At 39.5% G+C, this 21,370-nt stretch overlaps 1 protein-coding gene across 1 annotated transcript in view; it reads left to right on the top strand.

Annotated features, from left to right (window-relative positions):
- Positions 1 to 21,370, top strand: part of ATP10D (ATPase phospholipid transporting 10D (putative)) — a 137,188-nt gene that overhangs the window by 14,066 nt on the left and 101,752 nt on the right. Inside the window, exons 2-3 of the mRNA XM_062213540.1 lie at positions 11,020 to 11,346; positions 13,298 to 13,492. Of these exons, the coding sequence (XP_062069524.1) occupies positions 11,057 to 11,346; positions 13,298 to 13,492 (485 nt within the window). The 5' untranslated portion in view covers positions 11,020 to 11,056. The remainder of the gene's footprint in view (positions 1 to 11,019; positions 11,347 to 13,297; positions 13,493 to 21,370) is intronic.

The raw sequence follows: 21,370 nt of genomic DNA, 5'->3' as shown, positions 1-21,370 counted from the left end.
CATATAAGTGTTCTGAGCATGTTTAAGATCTGCTGGGCTAAGCTGTAACGTTCAGTGGGTTAAGTGGATATTTTTAAAGGTTTATTCATTTACTTGAAAGGCAGAGTTAGAGAGAGCTTCCATCCTCTGGTTCACTCCCCTATTGGCTACATCTGCTGGGGCTGGGCCAGGCTGAAGTCAGGGGGCAGGAGATTCATCCAGGTCTCCCATGTGGGAACAGAAGCTCAAGGACCTGGGCCATCTTCCACTTCTTTCCCAGGCTATTAGCAGGGAGCTGGTTTGGAAGTGGAGCAGTCAGGATTCGAACCAGCACCCATATGGGATGGTGGCGCAGCAGGCGGTGGCTTATTGCACTGGGCTAAAGTGCCAGCCCCAGATGAAGTGTATTAAACGCAAGTTTACTCATGATACTTCCAACTTACCATGGGTTTATTCAGATATAGCCCCATCATGAATCAAGGACCATCTATGTGTATTATATATGTACATATGTATATGCTATACATTGTGTATATAAATTATGTGTTTCCAGTCACAGGAGAGAATTCAAGAAACCCTTCTATTTAATGTTTGGTTGCAAACAGTAGCAATGGATAACGTTTCCCAGTGTAAAACAGTGCATCTAGATACGACACTCACATTTTGTACCTCTGCCTTTTTTCAACATATGCATGTTATATTTAAAAATGGTCATTTTAGTTTTCCTCAGCAATGATATGAAATGTCATCCAGTGCTGTGGAGGGTTTCACTTAGAAGCTGCTTCTGTGATGTAGAACAGTAATTTTTTTTAATCTTTCTCCCTGGCGTTAACCACAGTGTCAGGTCATGTTTGTTGAAGGAATCGGGGATGAAATGAGCTTGGTGCAGGCACTCATCTCTGAAGGCCTGTAAGGGCCACGTGCTTGAGTGAGTTGAACTGTTTTCATCAACATTCTTGAAAATGACAAAACTATAGCATTTCTTTGTGGCAAAAATGAAAGATGGTATGAGTTTGCTTTTTATACATATTAATGTCACTTCTGACATGATAATCAGCAATCATCAAAGCCAATTACTTTAATTCAATGTTTCAAGTGATGTGTTATCCTGGCCCAGTTCGTTGTGTGTATCTAAATTGTGGGATGTGCTCTCCTCCTGGCACTTAGTTCAAGCTCAGTTGTTGTGGATGTCACAGAGCACTCAGACTCCCAGGAGATTTTATTCACAGGAGCCACACTTTTCCCACTAAATCAGCTGGCCCTTGTCTTCATGAAAGCCTATGTGATATATTTCCACACACAGTTTATACTTTTCCAAAGATGACGTGACATGAAGGAAAAGGAAACCTGCTTTTGTAGATAGCAGGGCGATGCCCATATGTTACCTGGGCACCTGATGCAGTAAAGAAACCCACAAAGATAGCAAATGATCCTACTGCCATTATCATTACCTGTAGGATAAGGAATCCATCTCCCTGAGGGAGTAAGCCTCTTATAAGCAGGTAAGTTAGACAGGCAAGTCAGAGATGTCACAGATTGGAGCAAGCCAAAGTTGTGTCAGGCCTCACTATGCTAAAACCCTCAGGTAGGGCTACATATTACAGGTCAAAGAGACTTTGTTATCATGAATCTAATGTGAGGCAGTTCCTATCTTAAACTCAGCCACAGATACAGAAAACCATAAACTTCTCTGTACTTCTTATTAACCCTGATAGATAACTCTCTGTATTCTAAGGTTTGAAACATGCAATAACTTTAGTATTTTGTTGGTGTTTTCACATTTTGATTGGGAGCAGGCTGTAGATTGATCAGGGCCAGAGCCTATTGTCCTTCTTTGCTGAATTTTTAGAAATGTTGGTTGAAAGTGATTGAGCTGTGTTTTCTCTGCACAGAGAAATCAATCCTTCGCACCTCATCAGCAATCTCTGGTGATCTGGGGATAAGCTAGATCTGTACTCTTTTACTTCATTGCAGCCTTAGATATCATAGTCTGCTAGTGTAAGCAGTCCAGTGTATATCAGCTGCTTTTTCTTTTTAAAGAAATTTTATTTATTTGAGAGGTAGAGTGACAGAGGAGAGCGAAACAAAGAAAAGTCTTCTGTCCACCGGTTCACTCACAGGTGGCCACAATGGCTGAGCTAAGCCTATCCAAAGCCAGGAGTCAGGAGCTTCTTCCCGGTCTCCCATGCGTGTGCGGGGTCCCAAGCACTTGGGCCATCTTCTACTGCTTTCCCAGGCCACAGTAGAGAGCTTGAACCGAATGCCAGCACTGCAGTCAGAGGCTTAGCCCACTATGCCACAGCTCCGGCCCCTGATGCTGCTTTTTCTATATACTCAGAAGAGATGGACTTCCCAGTAACATGGTGATAGCTAACAAAGGGTTTACTCTGAACTTCAAATTTGTATTTTGAAATAAAGTTACTTAACATGGAACAGTGGTTCACCAGGTGTAGTCCAAAGTCCAGCAGTGTCAGCACTGCCTGTTTTAAAGGTGTTAGGTATGCAGATTCCTGAGCCCCATTCCAAACCTGCTGGATCAGAAATGAAGGGAGTGTGAGGCGATTCTGATACATGCTGAAGCATGTTTCATTCCAAGCATCTCAAAATGACTATATGTGAATGTTTTCCTCTTCTATTGCAAGTAAGCTCATGTGTATATTTGAAGTTGTTTGTAGGCTGTTGATGACCTCAGCATTTTTAATACTAACTGGGCCCAGCGGAATTCATTATCCTGTGTTTACCTTTGGTAATCTGCTCTACTACAAACTTTTCATTAAGTGTGCTTTAGGAGAAGCAAGGTTTTTGAGAATTAAGTCTGCTCTCAAGTGCATTTGTGTATAATAGGGAGTTTAGTATGATATGTTATATTGTAGGTATACTCTGTTAATACAAGGTATTATTCTTAATAAATTTACCATCATTAGAAAGTAATTTTAAGTGATCCTATTTGATTATTTTAAATTTTGTATTGACATAGTATTATATTGTTGGAAAGGCATGACTTTGGAGTCAAAGATTGTATACCTTGAGAAAGAAAACCTTCTTGGATCTGAAAAGTACTTTGTAAACAATAATGTTTGTTGGTGTTTTGGAGCAGGTGTTTAGCCTAGTTATTGATGTCCGCATTCCATAGCTGAGTACCTGTGTTCAATTTCCAGCTTCATCTTCTGACTCCAATTTCTTCCTAATCCTTATCTAGAAGGCAGTAGTGATGATTCAGGTTCTTGGGTTCTTGCCACTCAGGTGGGGAATCTATATTATGTTCAGCTCCCAGCTTCAGCTCTTGCGCACCTCTGGCCATTGCAGATGGGAGTACTTGCTGTCTCATTATGTTGCTGTTTATCTGTGTCTGCCTACCTGTCTTCTTCCCCCTTCTCCCCCTCCCTCTCTTCCTCCATCTTTCCCCCTTTCAAATCAGTAAATAAATAAATATTTAAAAAGTTGCATTATACTTATTTACTAAGCAATGCTTAGTTTATATGAGGGTCTTCAAAAATTCATAAAAAATGTGTTATGTGAAGATAACTGTACATCCAACAGTACAATGTTAATAGTAAAATTATGAAGCTGTGATGCAATAAGAAATCTCTTGGTAATCAGTAAGCCCTTGTGCTGATGTGGTGCCTAACCTGAGAATTTGAAGAGGCAGTGGTCTCATGTTCCAGGTTTTATTGAACTGGCAGGCTCTGCATTCCTCATATTTGACAAACTTACTAAATGACCACAGCTACATGAGGAACTAGAGAGTTAACAGAAGCTATGTCCATTAATGCACATTCTAGATCTTGTGTCTGTGCAGATTTTGTTTGCTAGTTATATAGAAAACAAACTGTAATTTAAACTGTGGCCAAGTTATTCTTCGAGTCTTTGAACCCAGACAGTTTGGGCCTTGACATTCAGTTTTAGAAAAGTTCGTTCTATTTATAATTCTCTGTCATGTGCTTTCTTTGCTTGCTGTTTATAATAGCCATCATCCCAGATCAATGGAAAGAGATATGTTTTTAATAGATATATAAAATTCCATAATGTAGGTATTTACAATGTGCTCAACTATTCTCCAATTGAAGGATTTTTTGTGTTTCTAAGATCTTGTTGTTACTACAAACACAAAGGCTATAGTATACGTTATTGTACATATGTTCATACTTACAGGTAATACTCTTCAGAGTAAAACTACATTTTCAGTGGTTTATGTATTTTTAATTTTAATAGGTATTGTCAAGTTTTTTTTGTCAAATTTTGTTGATAAAGTAGCAGTTCACACACTCATTGCATAAAATTGTTTTAATTGTTAGTTGTGTGGATAACAGAATATTCATGGTAGCTTTAATTTGCATCCCTCTGAGTAGTGAGGTTGAGTGTCTTGTTTTTCATTACCTATTTGAATTTAGTCTCCTGAAAATATTTATCTTTACTTTATATCCTATTTTATTGAGCTCTTAATTTTTATATATCAACTTGAAAAATTTAGGAATAGTAAAACTTTCCAATTCATTAAATGTTACAGTTGTGTCTTGGTTTTATTTGAGATTTTTTACGGAAGGTAGATAGCTCATTGATAAATTATTTTGTCTTTTATAACTTTGCCCAGCTAACAATAAAAACTATTCTAAATTTCTCCTTGTACTTTTACTATCATTTTTTACATTTAAGTTTTTAATCTACCTGGAGTTTTTTTTTTTTTCAGTATGGTAAAAATAGGGATTTAGCATTCTTGTTTTCAAGGTGGTTGATCATTTATTTCAGAGTTGTTAATTAAACAAATTACCATTTTCCCAATGAATTGAAATTCCACTTTTTCCATTTATATATCGATCTGCTTCTTGGCTTTCTTCATTAGTTTTCTGTTGCTGTGTAACAAATTACCACAAATTTAATGGCTTGAACCATCACCTACTCAACAGACACAGTATGTTGGAGTTCTTTGGTCAGGTTTTCAAAGGCTGGAATTAAGATGTCAGCCATTCCGAGTTCTCATCTAGGGACTTTGGGGAAGAATCCACATCCAATCTCATTGAGCTTGTTGGCAGAATTCAGCTCCTTGTTATTGTTAACACCAAGGTATCCATTTCCTTGATGACTCAATTGGAGACCACTCTCATTTCCTGGAAGTATCCATTCTTCTGGTTGTATTCAATTTGCTAACTTTTGTTGAATTTTAGTGGCAATATTCATAAGTGAAATTGGTCTGTAATTTTCTTGTGACAATTATAAATAAGCCTTTACATACATATTTAATATTTAGATATTTATATGTTGATGATCAATGATTATTGTGATAAAACATTTATCTTTATATTGTTGCTTTGCTGTGAAATTATATAGTAAGTTGAGTGTATATGGCCTTGGATTTTTATTAATCCCATATCAAATTCCTCTATTTTTAGGACCTGTGATCATATTGATAAACATTTAAATTCTAGATAACATGTTAATAGTAACAAATTAAAGCAACTTGTCCATTGAAAGGCAATTTGATTTTGCGCTTATTAGCAATATTGGACTTCAGATTGCCAATCTCAGCCCAGGAATATGTGAGAATATAGTTAATCTTTCTTTTAAAAAATTATTTTATTTGTATGAAATACTGAGTTAGAAATGTAGTGAGGTAGAGGTAGAGAGGTCTTCCATCTGCTGATTCATTTCCTAAGTGTCCACAAAGGCTGGAGCCAGGAGCCAGGAGCTCCCTTCGGGTCTCCATGTGAGTGCAGGAGTCCAAGGACTTAGACTATATCCACTGCTTTCTCAGGCACATTAGCAGAGAGCTGAATCATAAGTGGAACAGCCAGGACTCGAATTGGCACCCATATGGGATGCCGGTGCTGTAGGCTGGGGCTTTAACCTGCTGCACTATAGTGCTGGCCCCAGGATAATTAATAGTATTTTTCCACTCATTATTAGCTAACAAGTTTATTGAAGTTCAAACTTTCATGTAGTTGTAGTTTGCTCTTAAAACTATAACTTTAATAAAATCTGATGAATCTGTATTTCAGCCATTGTGAACTGAGCTGCAATAAACATAGTACTGATAGCTTTCTTATGCTGATTTCATTTCCTTTGGAGAAATTCCTGGGGGTGGGATTGTTGGGTCATGTGGTAGACCTATTTTCAGATTTCTGAGGAATCTACATACTGTTTTCCACAATGGCTGTACTAGTTTGCATACTCTTCAACAGTGGATTTGGGAAATTTTTTTCCCTATATCCTCATCAGCATTTGTTGTGCTTTGATTTCTGTATGGGAGCATTTCTAAGAAGGGTGAGGTGAAACCTCATTGTGGTTTTGATTTGCATCTCCCTGATGGCTAGTGATCTTGAGCATTTTTTCACATGTCTGTTAGCCATTTGGATTTCATCTTTTGAAAAATGTTTATCGAAGTCCTTTGTCCATTTCTTAACTGGACTGTTTATTGTTGAGATTATTGAGTTCTTTATAGATTCTGGATATTAATCCTTTATCAGTTGCATAGTTTGCAAATATTTTCTCCCATTCTATTGGTTGCTTCTTCACATTGTTAAGTGTTTCCTTTGAAGTGCATAAGCTTCTTAGCTTGATATAATCCCATTTGTCAATTTTGGCTTTGATTGCCTGTGCTTCTTTTCCAAGAAGTCCTTGTCTCTGCCAATATCGTGCAGAGTTTCCAGTGTTCTCCTCTAGTAATTTGATGGTATCAGGCTATAGATCCTTGATTCATTTCGAGTTGATTTCTGTATAAGGTGTAAAGTAGGAGTCTAGTTTCATACTTCTGCATGCAGAGATCTAGTTTTCCCAGCACCATTTGTTGAAGAGACTGTCCTTGTTCCAGGAATTGATTTTAGCTCCTTTGTCAAAAATTAGCTGGTTGTAGATGTGTGAATTGACTTCTGGGGGTTCTGTTCTGTTCCATTGATCTACATTTCTGTGACCAGTACCAAGCTGTTTGGATTATAACTACCCTGTAGTATGTCTTGAAATCTGGTATTGTGATGCTTCTGGCTTTGTTTCTATTGTTTAAGATTGCTTTTGCTAATCAAGGTCTCTTGTGTTTCCATATGAATTTTAGTATTTTTTCTAAATCTGAGAAGAATGTCATTGGTACTTTGGGATCCCACTGAACCTGTAAATTGCATTTGGTAGTATGGATATTTTGAGGGAATGTATTCCAGATAAACACAGAAGTGGCTACACTTTACTTAGCAATCCTATTGTTCTAAAAGTTTTGCATATATTCACTTGAACCTCCCATCACTGTAATCAGTGTTAACTGGCAAGTGGAGATGCCACTGACATCTGACTCTAGAGTTGATGTCTTAATCACTACTATACTGCTTACTGGTCTTATAAATCTATTAGCAGAGGGGCTGGTGGTGTGGTGCAGCACGTGTAAAATTTAAGCCAACATTTGCTGTGCCGGCATCCCATATGGGTGCCAGTTCAGGTCCCAGCTATTCCATGTCCAATGCAACTCCCTGTTGATGTGCGTAGAAAAGCAGCAGAAGGTGGTGTCACTGCATGGGCTGCTGCACCCACGTGGGAGACCCAGATAAACCTCCTGGTGTCAGCTTGGCCCAGCCCTGGTTGCCCTGGTTATTATGGCCATTTGGGGAGTGAAAGAGCAGATGGAAGATGTCTCTCCTCTCTGTCTCTCCCCTTCTCACTATAGCTCCGACTTTCAAATGAATGAATAAATCTTTAAAATAAAATCTAGGAGAGGAAAAAATACTTTTTTTAAAAAAATCTTTCAGGCCTAGAGAAGTAGCTTCCTTCCAATAAATGTAGAATGGTGCAATCCCAAGCTGTAAGTGACTGCTTTTCAAACTTAGATCTTGGATTCCTTTGTCAAATTGACGCAAAGCCATGATGAACCATGAAAGAGGGAATATAGTTTGTTCATAGTTGAAATGAGTTTTGCAGAGAATGTCAGAGATGAGATTGAGTGATATAAAGGTCATTTATAGCATGTGTGTTTCTTGTGATTGGCTTTTATGTGTATTTAGTATTGATTTTTTTTTCCTGAGGAACTGACAGGTACATTGAGCATTTATTTATATGTAGACAACATTTTTTTTTTTTTTTTACAGGCAGAGTGGACAGTGAGAGAGAGAGACAGAGAGAAAGGTCTTCCTTTGCCGTTGGTTCACCCTCCAATGGCCGCCGCGGTAGGCGCGCTGCGGCCGGCGCACTGCGCTGATCCGATGGCAGGAGCCAGGTGCTTCTCCTGGTCTCCCATGGGGTGCAGGGCCCAAGCACTTGGGCCATCCTGCACTGCACTCCCTGGCCACAGCAGAGAGCTGGCCTGGAAGAGGGGCAACCGGGACAGGATCGGTGCCCTGACCGGGACTAGAACCCGGTGTGCCGGCGCCGCAAGGCGGAGGATTAGCCTAGTGAGCCACGGCGCCGGCCAACAACATATTTTTTTAAAATTGAAAGTAATATATTTAAAGTTTTGATCTCAGCCCCATATACAGGGTCCCCAAACATTACTTATCTGTGACTTAAGAAATAGCCACAGGCCGGCACTGCGGCTCACTAGGCTAATCCTCTGCCTGTGGTGCTGGCACCCAGGCTGCTTGAGCCAGCCATCACCACTACCTCCCAGGGTTGGCATTAGAAAGTTGGAGTGAGGAGCTGGAAATAGAACCCAGGCACTGTGATGTAGGGCATGGGCGTCTTAACTCCCAGGGCAGATGCCCATCTGGACATATACATTGTAATGTCTTAGTAAGAATTTAATTCCAAGTGAAAACTTCTCTTTTAAAGCTTCCAGAAGTGGTAGCAAATAATGCTTATTTCAGCCTTCTAAAGAAAGTGATGTTTTTCCTAATGGTTACCTAATGTGCACAGTATGAAATGGCGTGAAAAGTGCTTAATACTTCCGGAAAGCATTCCCATTATTTGTCAGTTCACTTAGAAAACATTACCTTACATCCTTATTCTGGGAGAGATTTCTGTATATTTTATGATCTACTTTTATAACTCAAGCTGCCATTATGAGTTACTGGTTTAAGGGGCAAGGCTGTGAAAATTGGACTTCTCTAAGGTAGGCGTTTTAAAAGTTTTAAACATTACATTGAATAGATGGGCATTTCATGTTCATTGATTTAGTTCTCTATGAATAAATATTTTAGAGGTCATATTCCAAAAGACAGAGACCTGGTGATTTAATATAAATCATTAAACTGACAAGACTGACTCTCTAATCAAGCCTCTGTATTGTGAGTCTAGTATTCAGACCACAAATGCACTACTAAGCTGATATAAATAACTGTCCACTCTTATTTTCATTATTTTGCTGTAGTTGTATGCAATTCTTAAAGATTTTATGGATTTTTAAAAGATTATTTGTGATTCAACTTATTTTCTGTAAGTGCAATGATAAAGTGATGCCGAAGAACCATGATCTTTTGACTTGCTTAAGGCATAATGTGCAGTAAACAAGCATGCTAACAAGAATGTATCATTAAAGATATTGATTCACTAGAATGACTAGAATCAGTCAACCATATCTCCCAGAGCTACGAGGTAATGATTTATGATTTTGGATCTATGAAAGCTGGATACAATTTTAATGTGCCTAGGGGGAAGCTATTGATTTCTGATTAGTGTAACACTTAGAGAAAAGAATCGATACACACATTATAAAGTTAGGGTAAAGCTTAGGAAGGAAGAAAGCTTCAATAATTTGCCCATAGTACTTCAGGGCCTTAAACACCATTGGGCATCTGGATTGCATCTGTGTATTGACAGGTCCATCTCCTCCCCTAGGCCTGGAGCTCCCAGAGGGAGAATGGAGTCCAGGTATTACTCCTTCCTTATCCCTAGCCCTGTGTAGTGTCCTCCACACAACCCACTTTTCCTCTGGATGAGTCTGCACACACCTTAATTAACTTCTCATCTGATCATCAGGACAACTTACTAAATTTATTAAAGATCTCCAGAGGTGAACTCCAACCCCAGATGATAAGCAAATGCTGTGGCATTGATAAAGCAAGGGTGGAATTAGGGCCTCTAGACCTTGCCCTCCTCACTCATGAAGATACACTCATTACCTACCAGGTGTACTCTGGGGGTGCATCTCTTCAGTGCCACCACCCTGGTGACACATTAGAGACTTACCAGTTTAAACCTTTGGGATCTTTAACATGTGGTTTGAATCGGCCTTAGTTACTAACCTTGTGAACTTCAGCATGTTTACCTCTGTATGTCTGTTTCTCTTTTGTAAAGTTGAAATAATACCCCATGCCAGAGGATTGATGCCAATATGAAATAGAGAATGTCAAGAGTTTTGCAAAGTGCTTTGAACATAGTGTGTTCTTAACATGTGAGCTTCTTCTCATCCCTTTGTTTTCTAACTGAAGAGCTTATGTCTGTGGTAGAGCAGACTGTCTTGGAAAACAAGGACAGTTTTGAAATGAGGAAAATAAGGAAGGAACTATGCTTCAGTTAGGTTTTGTTTGTTAATAAACTACCTCAAAACTTGGTAATGTAACTTTTGGTGACTCCGAGTTTGGTATATAGCTATACGGGCTAAGCTCAGCTGGGATGTCTCCTCTCTGTTCCAAGTGGGCACACTCACGTGTTAGTCATCAGCTGGTAGTGACCTCACCCATATGTTGGCAGGAGCAGTGGTTGCAATGGGGACATGTTTGCTTATCATCCAACAGAGCAGCCTTGGCTGGGGCTCAGGGTGGTGGCAGCAGTGAAAGAGAGCAGGCCAGTGAGCAGACACTTCTGAAGCTTCTGCTTGTGCCACCTTTGCTGGAGTTTCACTAGCCAGGTTGAGTGGGGGAGACAAAGGCTACCCCTTGGTGAGCAAAGGGATGTGCATACAGGGGAGAATGTGTGCCTTTTGCAATGTACACAGAATGGGTTTCATTGACTGCTGCTGTCAAGGAGACTTTATGCATGGTCATTCCCATGTTATTCATTGACTCCTCAGGACAATTTCCTGACATCTTTAGCATTGTTTGCATTTCAAAGATGAGAAAACTGATGATCACACAGGTTAAGAGACTTGCACACACGAAGGCCAAACTGTGTTGTTTGTTTGTTTGTTTCTAGATCACCCACACAAGCTGGATCTCTCTGTGTTCTGGACATGACTGAAGCTCTTCAATGGGCCAGATACCACTGGCAGCGGCTGATGGGAGGCAGAACCAGGGATGACAATGAGAGGCCATACAACTACTCCTCACTGCTTGCCTGCAGAGGCAAGTCGTCGCACACCCCCAAACTGGCAGGAAAGCACCGGGTGGTTGTTCCCCACCTCCGGCCCTTCAAAGAGGAGTATGAGAAGTTCTCGGGCACCTACGTGAATAACCGAATACGGACTACCAAGTACACACTGCTGAATTTTGTACCAAGAAATTTATTTGAACAATTTCACAGGTGCTGTTTCATCTTTTTTACAAAACAAATTAGAATGTTTTTGTCATTCTACTTGAGATACAAAAGTTTTCATTTTCTTAATGTTGTATGTTATGGACGTCTGCCTTGTGATATCATCCTTTGGCAGTTTTTGTATGAGTCTGTTGTGGAATGATGACCTCTTACGTTCAAGTAGCACTTGTCCCCCAAAGGGACATCATGTTATCTGAAGCAATAGAAGAGGGATGGCACTGGAAGTGTGGAGAGTGAGTGAGATATTCAGGACAGCAGTGTGGGCAAAGCATATCCCAGGGGAAGAAGTGAGGAGATGAGCTAGAAACAGACTTGCTGTATGATCCAGCAATCCCACTACTGGGTGTATACCCAAAAGACATGAACATATTATATCAAAGAGATACCTGCACCACGTTTATGGCCTCACTGTTCACAGTAGCCAAAATATGGAGGGGGTGTGATCAAATGAAGGTATAAAGAATATACAATTGTAGCTAAGTGGATGCAACCAGAGGACATAATGTTGAGTGAAGTAAGCAGGACACAGAATGGCAAATACTACAGTTCTCCCTCATAAGAAATGCCTGTGCATGTCAGTATTGCTGCAAATGCAGTTTTGTCAAGCTTTGTTGTACCTTTGTCAAACCAATGATTAATAACGATATACTACTATAGTTGTAATGGTCTGTGATTGTTTTAAAATTTAATGTATATGAGGCAAATATGTATATGAGGGAGGGAGGGAGAGAGGGATATCATTCTTTTTCTTTCTTCATACTATTTGTTGAACTCTTTTTACTTAGTGTAGGGTTAACTTTTTTTTTTTTTTTTTTTTTTGGACAGGCAGAGTGGACAGTGAGAGAGAGACAGAAAGGTCTTCCTTTTTGCCATTGGTTCACCCTCCAATGGCCGCTGCGGCCAGCGCACCACGCTGATCCGAAGCCAGGAGCCAGGTGCTTCTCCTGGTCTCCCATGCGGGTGCAGGGCCCAAGCACTTGGGCCATCCTCCACTGCATTCCCGGGCCACAGCAGAGAGCTGGACAGGAAGAAGAGCAACCGGGACTAGAACCCGGTGTGCCGGTGCTGCAGGCAGAGGATTAGCCTATTGAACCATGGCGCCGGCCAGTGTAGGGTTAACTTTAAGATCATTAAATAAACAAAGTCAATCTTTGTAAAAATGAAGGGTGGCAATGGGAAAGGGAAGAGGAAGAAAAGTTGGAGCATGGGTGGGAGGGAGGGTAAGGTGGAAAGTATCAGTGTGTTCCTAAATCTGCATATGTGAAACTTCTATAACTTAAATAGAATTTTTAAAAAAGAGTAAAAAAAAAAAAAAGGCACTGGATTGAATGCTGCTGTTGCTGGAATCTAGCAGTAGTGGAAGCCAACTGGTGGCAATGGAAGAGACAAGACAGAGGGTGCAAGATGGCAACAAAGAATGCCTGAGTTCTACATCAAGATATTCTTTCTCTGGATAAATCTGTAGCTTAATTTACATATCATTTTGTTTCTATCAAGTAACTGTTTAAATAAAGCTCACAAAACAAACAAACAAAAAAAAGCGTCTATGTGGGGCCAGCATTGTGGTGAAGTGAATAAAGCTGCAGCCTGTAGTGCCAGCGTCCCATTTGGGTGGCAGCTGGTGTACTGGCCCTTCCACTTCCAATCCAGCCCCCTGGTAATGGCCTGGGAAAGGCCACAGAGGGTGGCCTAAGTGTCTCCCTTCACAGTTACATATTTATTATTAATACCCTGTATTTATTGAAAATATAACATGAGCCAGATCTCTGGGGAGTAATAAACATTTTGTTCATATTTAGCTAGTACTCTATTACATAGCTTACAAAATGAACTAGTAGAAGCTGATAGATTATAGGAAAACACAATAAGGCATTTGGCCTCTTTCATTTTAGTCCTTGAGGTGAGTTGTTAACATGTCGTGTGTGTGTTTGGGTTACAGGGCTGCCAACTTATACTTCCTGTTCTTAGTTGTCCTGAACTGGGTGCCTTTGGTAGAAGCCTTCCAAAAGGAAATTACCATGCTGCCTCTGGTGGTGGTCCTTACAATCATTGCAATTAAAGATGGCTTGGAAGATTACAGGAAATACAAAATTGACAAACAGATCAACAATTTAGTAACTAAAGTTTACAGCCGGTAAGTGATGGGAGTTTTGCCACAAAATACATATGCATCATTTAGAAACATGTTATTCTTTCTCCTTTTGGTGTGACAAGGACCCTTTTTGCATTGTTGTTTTTAACTAATATTCTTTAAGTCCTGCAGTGATATTAATTTGGATGCCAGAGGAAAACAAAAGTGTGCAAGCCATTGCCAACCCAGGATGTGGCAAAGCAAAAGCTTTTATAACTCACATTGTACATGGACTTGAAAGAACTAAGCATCAAACTGTAAGAAGGGAAACAGTTTTTAATCCCTAGATAATATTATTTAGGATTAAGAAGAAGATGGTATCTGAAAAACAAGAATGAATTTAAATGGATATGAAAAATATGGTGTATGAAAGAAAAGATAGGAGTTGCCCATGGAGAAAATAGATTGTGGAAAAAATGGAGAAGAATATTCTTTTTATTTCTGCAGAAACTAGAGGCATCCAATTGCAGCAGCAGAGGGGTACATAGCAGGAGGTCAGTGCAGATGAATGTGTGCTATGTTAGAGATGTGCATTTCCAACATTTATGCTTATGAAATAGAAAATGTATAGCCAAGAATAAATTCAAGTCAAATGAGTCCGGAACTGGGGTATATACTCTATGCAACACCTATGTTTTTAATTCTTAGAGGTAAGTTAATATTTGGTAAACAGGAACTGGGGTTGTGGTATATCAGGTAAAGCAGACACCTGCAATGTTGTCATCCCGTATGCGCACTGCTTTGTGTCCCAGCTGCTCCATTTGCGATCCAGTTCCCTGCTAATGACCTGGGAAAAGCAGTAGAAGATAGACCAAATACTTGAGTCTCTGCCACTCATGTGGGAAACCTGGATGAGGCTCCTGGCTCAGCCCTGGCCATTGTAGCCATCTGGGGAGGGAACCAGCACATGGAAGTTCTGTCTGTCTTTCTCTCTGTAACTCTGACTTTTAAATAAATAAATAAATCTTTGAAAAATATTTAGTGAGAAGTATAGACCAGTATAACTTGTCGTCAGTCTTATGTGAGTCATAGAGAAAAAGATGCAAAACTTGCCTGAAGATGTGTATTTAAGCTGAAATATGCTGGATTCTGGATTATGTTCATTGTAAGACTTCTTAGTTGACTTTTGTAACATTTGTTTTAATGATAAGCAAACAAAGAAAATAACTTTTTCCTTGTAATATGATGTGAGTTACTTGTATCTATTCAGAAAATCAGATATACTGTATTTCATAATTAACACAAAAACCATAGACATATACTGATATTTAAAGCCATGCAGTATTTTACTACAACCATTTTCTGAGTCCTTCAATAACGTGGGAATGCTTCTTGTATTCCAGGGGTTGAGGGGTGAAATATTGATGCAGACCTTACCCTCAAACACTAGCTGTGATAAGTAGTATTTCATAATGATTTTATGATGAATAAAGTCCATATTTTAAGCAATTTTCAGATTAATTAGTTAATACTAAATATAATAAATGGAAAGATTATATATATAGTATAGAAATTCTTGGATATAAATGCTGATTTTTAGTGCTATGTTAGAGCTGATAACATGGTTTATTTGCTTTTCTAGGTTCTTCTAAAAAGTTCTAATCGTGACTCTCCCAGTTAGTGACTGTGTAGCCTTGGAGATATTACATAAGCTAGCAAAACATTATGAATCTAGTTTCCTTCATTATGAACATACAAATAAAACAATATGCAAGTACCTAGGCTTTCTACATGCTGAGCTTAGCCAATGTGATTATTTTTGTAGGCTAATAATGAGTATTAGCCAGAGTTTATTACATCACTGTTGAGTCATTTAATCAGTATTGGATTGCTCCTTATAACAGTATGTTTTAAAAATATTAAAGTTCCCCAGTGAGATACCTCCTGTAATGTGTTCCTCAGCTTCTCATTTAGAAAATAGTCCAGATCTACTTTAAATGATTCACATATAAACTTAAAGATAAGGTGCAATATTCTAGTCAATGATTTAAGGTTCATTCTAAGATATCACTTTATTGCATTTCATAATAGACTCAGATAACTTTATCTCTTTTTATCTATTCCATTTATTTGCTTTTATTTGGAGCTGTAGAAAAATAATACTTATATGCTCCCCTCCAAATTGTTCTCAAAATAATTATTATAAAGCTATAAAGAAACAGATAGGCTATAAAATTGTACCTTGCTGATTTAAGTGTACTAACCTGTATTTCAATTAAATACAAAGGAATCACTTTAGAGAAAGAATTCTCACCAAAGAATGAGATTATTAACTTTAGCAAGCTTTTAGAAGAAGCTTATTAGCATTTCTTTCCAGATAATTTGGTTCTTATTGGTAATGTGTGTTCTTACTCAAGATGCTTAATTTTCTGTAGGAAAGTAGCACTTGAAATAGCAAAAGCTAGTTGAGAAATTAAACATTGAAACTTTCGTATGCCACTATTAAGTTAGAGTGAACTATTACCAAAAATCTTTACGATTATCTTTAAAAGAGAGCCAACTGTAAGATGTTAAAAGTGTGTCTCAAGGTAACAGAAATGTCTTGGGTTGGCGCTGAGTGTAGCGGGTAAAGCGTGGGTGCCGGTTCTAGACCCGGCTGCTCCACTTCCGATCCAGCTCTCTTCTATGGCCTGTGAAAGCAGTAGAAGATGGCCCAAGTTCTTGGGCCCCTGCACCCATGTGGGAGACCTGGAAGAAGCTCCTGGCTCCTGGCTTCGGGTCTACACAGCTCCAGCTGTTGCACCCGTCTGGGGAATGAACCAGCAGATGGAAGACCTCCCCCTCCTCCCTTCCCTCCCTCTCTTTCTCTCTCTCTCTCCCTCCCTTTCTCCCTCCCTCCCTCTCTGGCTCTCCTCTCTGTGTAACTCTTTCAAGTAAATAAGTAAATCTTTTAAAAAGTAAGAGAAATGTCTGGAAAATAATATTAATCTTTCAAATATTTTGAATACCTACTATGTGTTTGGCAGTGAGATGTTTGTTTAAATTTCTTAATCTCCATGACTTTTTTTAAAAAGATTTATTTTGTTTATTTGAAAGACAGAGTTACAGAGAGAAGTAGAGACAGAGGTCTTCCATCCGCTGGTTCACTCCCCAGATGGCCAAACAGCCAGAGCTGTACTGATCGGAAGCCAGGAGCTGCTTCTGGGTCTCCCACATGGGTGCAGGTGCCCAAGGACTTGCCATCTTCTGCTGCTTTCCCAGGTCACAGCAAAGAGCTGGATCTGAAGAGGGGCACCCAGGACTAGAACAGGCACCCATATGGGATGCCGGCGCTTAAGGCCAGGGCTTTAACACACTGCGCCACAGTGCTGGCCCCTCTGTGATTCTTTTTTTTTTTTTTTTCCTGTTAACACTTGGGCCATCCTCTACTGCCTCCCTGGGCCACAGCAGAGAGCTGGACTGGAAGAGGAGCAACCGGGACTAGAACCCGGCACCCACATGGGATGCTGGTGCCGCAGGCGGAGGACTAACCAAGTGAGCCACGGCGCCAGCCACCCCTCTATGATTCTTAAAATGAGTCTAGATATCAGTGGCCTTCCAAGATAAAACATTGGGTGTGTGAAATTTTATAAGCGGTGGTTGTTCAAATTCACTTTCTGATAACACAATTATGCCACATTTTATTTGGTGCTGGCAAACTCTGGTAGTACTTGTGAGAATGTATTCTGGAGTGAACTGTCTTGTTTTCAGACTCCAGGACCACTTAGGGATGTGTGTGACCTTGAGCAAGTTACCTAATATGCCACTTTTTGTGGTTTGTAAAAAGGGGGCCATAATGTATTCACATACAAATCACACAACAGATACAGAAATTAAATGTCTGTAGATGAGTATAATAATGCCCTAGAACTCTCTAAGGAGTTAACAGAAAATGCATAGCATAAAAAAAACTATGTATGGATATCAAAATTGTTTGCAGCAAAGTAACCTTTTTGTAAAGATTTTATTTATTTGAAAGGTAGAGTTACAGAGGGAGAGAGAGAGAAAGGTCTTCCATCCACTTGTTCACTTCCCAAATAGCCACAATGGCTGGAACTGTGTCAATCCAAAAGCCAGGAGCCAGGATCATCTTCTGGGTCTCCCATGCAGGTGCAGAGGTCCAAGCCCTTGGGCCATCTTCTACTGTTTTCCCAGACCATAAACAGAGAGCTAGATTGGAAGAGGAGCAACCAGAACATGAACCTGCACCCACATGGGATGCCAGGGCCGCAGGCAGAGGATTAGCCTAGTATGCCACAGCGCTGGCCCCAAAATAAACTTTTTTTAAAATATAAGAGATTATGTCATAAAGTTCTAGATTTGATGAACTTTATGACAACTCTCACATATAAAGCAGTTCATAAGTCTTTGCTGCTGTATTTCCAAGGATACTTTATTATAAATTTATTAAAATTTTATTATAAATTGTTTAGTGTTTTATAGGAAAACATAAAAAATTCATAAACTAATTCATAAACCCCTTCCTTCCCTCTTTACATTTTATAAAGAAGTAGAATTTCATGTTCTCTACCTCTCGTTCTTATCTCTTTCTTCTTACAATCTCCCACCCTTTGGGATCACTGCTAATCGTTCAGTGTGTGTTCATTCCAACTTTTCCCGATGCCTACGTGGCAGCCCTATTTGATATTGAACTCTTAAAGAAGCAAAAATAGGTTTAGAAACTTTCCTGAAGAAAGGATTGTGAGGGCTAAACCTTAACCTGTGAGAATCTTACACAAGTACAAACAACCAAGTAGATGTAAGAAATTCGATCTGGGAACTCTCATTTAGCCTGGCGGTTAATATGCTTGTGTCCCGTATCTGAGTACCTGAGTTTGATTCCCAGTTCCAGATCCTGACTGCAACTTCCTGCTTATGCAGACCCTGGGAGGCAGCAGTGATAGTAAAGTGACTGGGTTCCTGCCACCCATGTGGGAGACTTGCATTTAGTTCCTGGCTCCTTGCTCTGGCCTGGTCCAACCCAAGCTGTTGTGGGCATTTGGTGGGGGAATGAACCTCTCCCCTCTCCCCTGTGCCCTGTCCCTTCTCTCTCTCTCTCCAGTATATAGTAAATTCTATTTCTTCATTTAGGCTCTTGGAGAATGTGCAAGTCGTCTTCCTATTTTAATTCTCCATAGAAAGGTAGCCTCATTTTCTATTTACCACCATCAAAAATATTCAAAGCCCGTTAATGTGGCGGTGATATTCTCACTTAGCTTGTAGTTACTTCCAAACATGAAGCTTTCTCATGCTTTTGGTCCTTGTTCCTCTACTCTCAGCAAAAGCATTCTAACAGAAGAGCTGTCTCACTTCTCTTTACCTAACTCATTCTTGATCATTCTTCAAGACAGTTCAGAACTCATCTCCTCTAGTGATAAATGCCTTTCCTGATTGCTCGCTTGTCCTTTGCATCTCCCACTCTTATGAAATTGTAATTTGTGTCTTTTTTTGAAATTTCAGCCATAACTCTTCTACAGTGAGGACCATAGCTTTACCACTTTTGTATTGTCAGCACCTAGCGTGGGAACTGGCATGCTAAGTTCAGTGTGTTTATGGACCTGAACCAGCTAGGTATTGGGAAAATTGGCTGTTTTTTAAAAATCCTGATCTGTACTCTAAGTAGGGATAATATGAAGTGAAATCAACTATAAAACTGAATTCATTTGAGTTTTATTTTAATATAGGATAAATTTATTCCTTAAAGGAATCTTCTTATATTTAAAATAAAAATAAAATCCCAAACCTTATGAATAATCTTTGTATTCCCGGCTTCATATATTCTCAGCAAATTTCCTTATAGCTTTCTTCATATAGAAAGTAGAAGCTATTAAGCATAGACTATGTACCTCAAATCATTTTTTACACTATCCACATCTTTACCTACATTCTTTTGACCTAGATGAAAATGGACCTCCCTTTTTTGTTAAAAAAAAAAAAAGTAGTAGTCCTTCCTACTGTATCCTTAATCCCATTCTTTGTTGTTCCTCCACATAGTTGCAACCAGCACCTGCCAATCTGTCTTCTGTTTCCTCCCGCACCATCCCTCGTAAACCCCTCTCCTACATTTGATGTGCATGCCCCATTCTCATATCCTTTATTTCCTTTGCAGTGACTATTTGCAGTCCTACTCCTTTATAGCTAACCTTTGGGAAGCATACTATGTTTTCAACCGGTCACTCCTTGATTCACTGGGAGGCCACAGTTTCTCCTTCACTCTCCCTATCAGCTATTTCACGATATCAGCCTTTTTCAAGGTCAGTAGACCTCTTAATAACCAAATACAGCAGGCACTTTGGTCTTTACCTGCAGTACCTCTTTGTGGCTTTTGACTATGATTCCTCCCTCTTTGAAATGTCCTTCTCCCTTGATTTCTCTGACTTCATTTCCTTTTGAATCTTTTTTTTTAAACTTTTATTTAGTAAATATAAATTTCCAAAGTACAGTTTATGTATTACAATGGCTTTTCCCCCCCATAACTTCCCTCCCGCCCACAACCCTCCCATCTCCCACTCCCTCTCCCATTCCATTCACATCAAGATTCATTTTCAATTATCTTTATATACAGAAGATCAATTTAGTATATATTAAGTAAAGATTTCATCAGTTTGCACCCATACAGAACATAAAGTGTAAAATATGTTTGAGTACTAGTTACAGCATTAATTCACATTGAACAACACGTTAAGGACAGAGATCCTGCATGAGGAGTAAGTGCACAGTGACTCCTGTTGTTGACTTAACAAATTGACACTCTTGTTTATGGCGTCAGTAATCTCCCTAGACTCTTGTTCTTCCCCATGTCTGAGTTTAGAGGCAATTGGTTCCATCACAGTGTAGATATTAAATTCAGTCTGAATTTTTATGTGGGGTAGGATATTCAGTTGGAGAAGTCAACAAGTTTGAGGGTTCTGATCTGGATCTCATGAGTTTAGAGATAAATTTGGAAGTCCTAGGTGTATAGAGGGCAATTGACACAGATAAGGATGTAAGAGTCCATAGGGACACTAACCCACTGTTGGTGGGAATGCAAACTGGTTAAGCCACTATGGAAGTCAGTCTGGAGATTCCTCAGAAACCTGAACATAACCCTATCATACAACCCAGCCATCCCACTCCTTGGAATTTACCCAAAGGAACTTAATTTGGCTAATAAAAAGGCCATCTGCACATTAATATTTATTGCAGCTCAATTCACAATAGCTAAGACCTGGAACCAACCCAAATGCCCATTAACAGTAGACTGGATAAAGAAATTATGGGACATGTACTCCATAGAATACTATACAGCAGTAAGGAAAAATGAAACCCAGTCATTTGCAACAAGATGGAGGAATTTGGAAAACATCATGCTGAGTGAATTAAGCCAGTCCCAAAGAGACAAATATCATTTGTTTTCCCTGATCGGCGACAACTGAGCACCAAAGGGGAAACCTGTTGAAGTGAAATGGACACTATAAGAAACAATGACCTGATCAGCTCTTGTCCTGACTCTAGATGTACAATGTAATTCTTTATCCTTTTTAGTATTTGTTGTTGTTGTTCTAGTACTAGTGGTTGAACTCTGTAATTAACACACAATTATTCTTAGGTGTTTAAATTTTAACTGAAAAGTGATCCCTGTTAAATTTAAGAGTGGAAAAAGAGTGGGAGGAGATGTACAATTTGGGACATGCACAATCAGACTTGCCCCAAAGGATGGAGTTAGAAATGTGCCAGGGGATTCCAATACAATCCCATCAAAGTGGCATGTACCAATGCCATCTCACTAGTCCAAGTGATCAATTTCAGTTCACAATTGATGGCTCTGATAGGTCTAAGAGTCAAAGGGATCACACAAACAAGACAAGTGTCTGCTAATACTGACTGATAGAATCAAAAAGGGAGAGAAAGATCCAACATGGG

The sequence above is a fragment of the Lepus europaeus genome, chromosome 16 (genome assembly GCF_033115175.1).
Source record: "Lepus europaeus isolate LE1 chromosome 16, mLepTim1.pri, whole genome shotgun sequence".
Classification (NCBI taxonomy): domain Eukaryota; kingdom Metazoa; phylum Chordata; class Mammalia; order Lagomorpha; family Leporidae; genus Lepus; species Lepus europaeus.
This window is presented reverse-complemented; position numbering and strand designations above follow the sequence as displayed.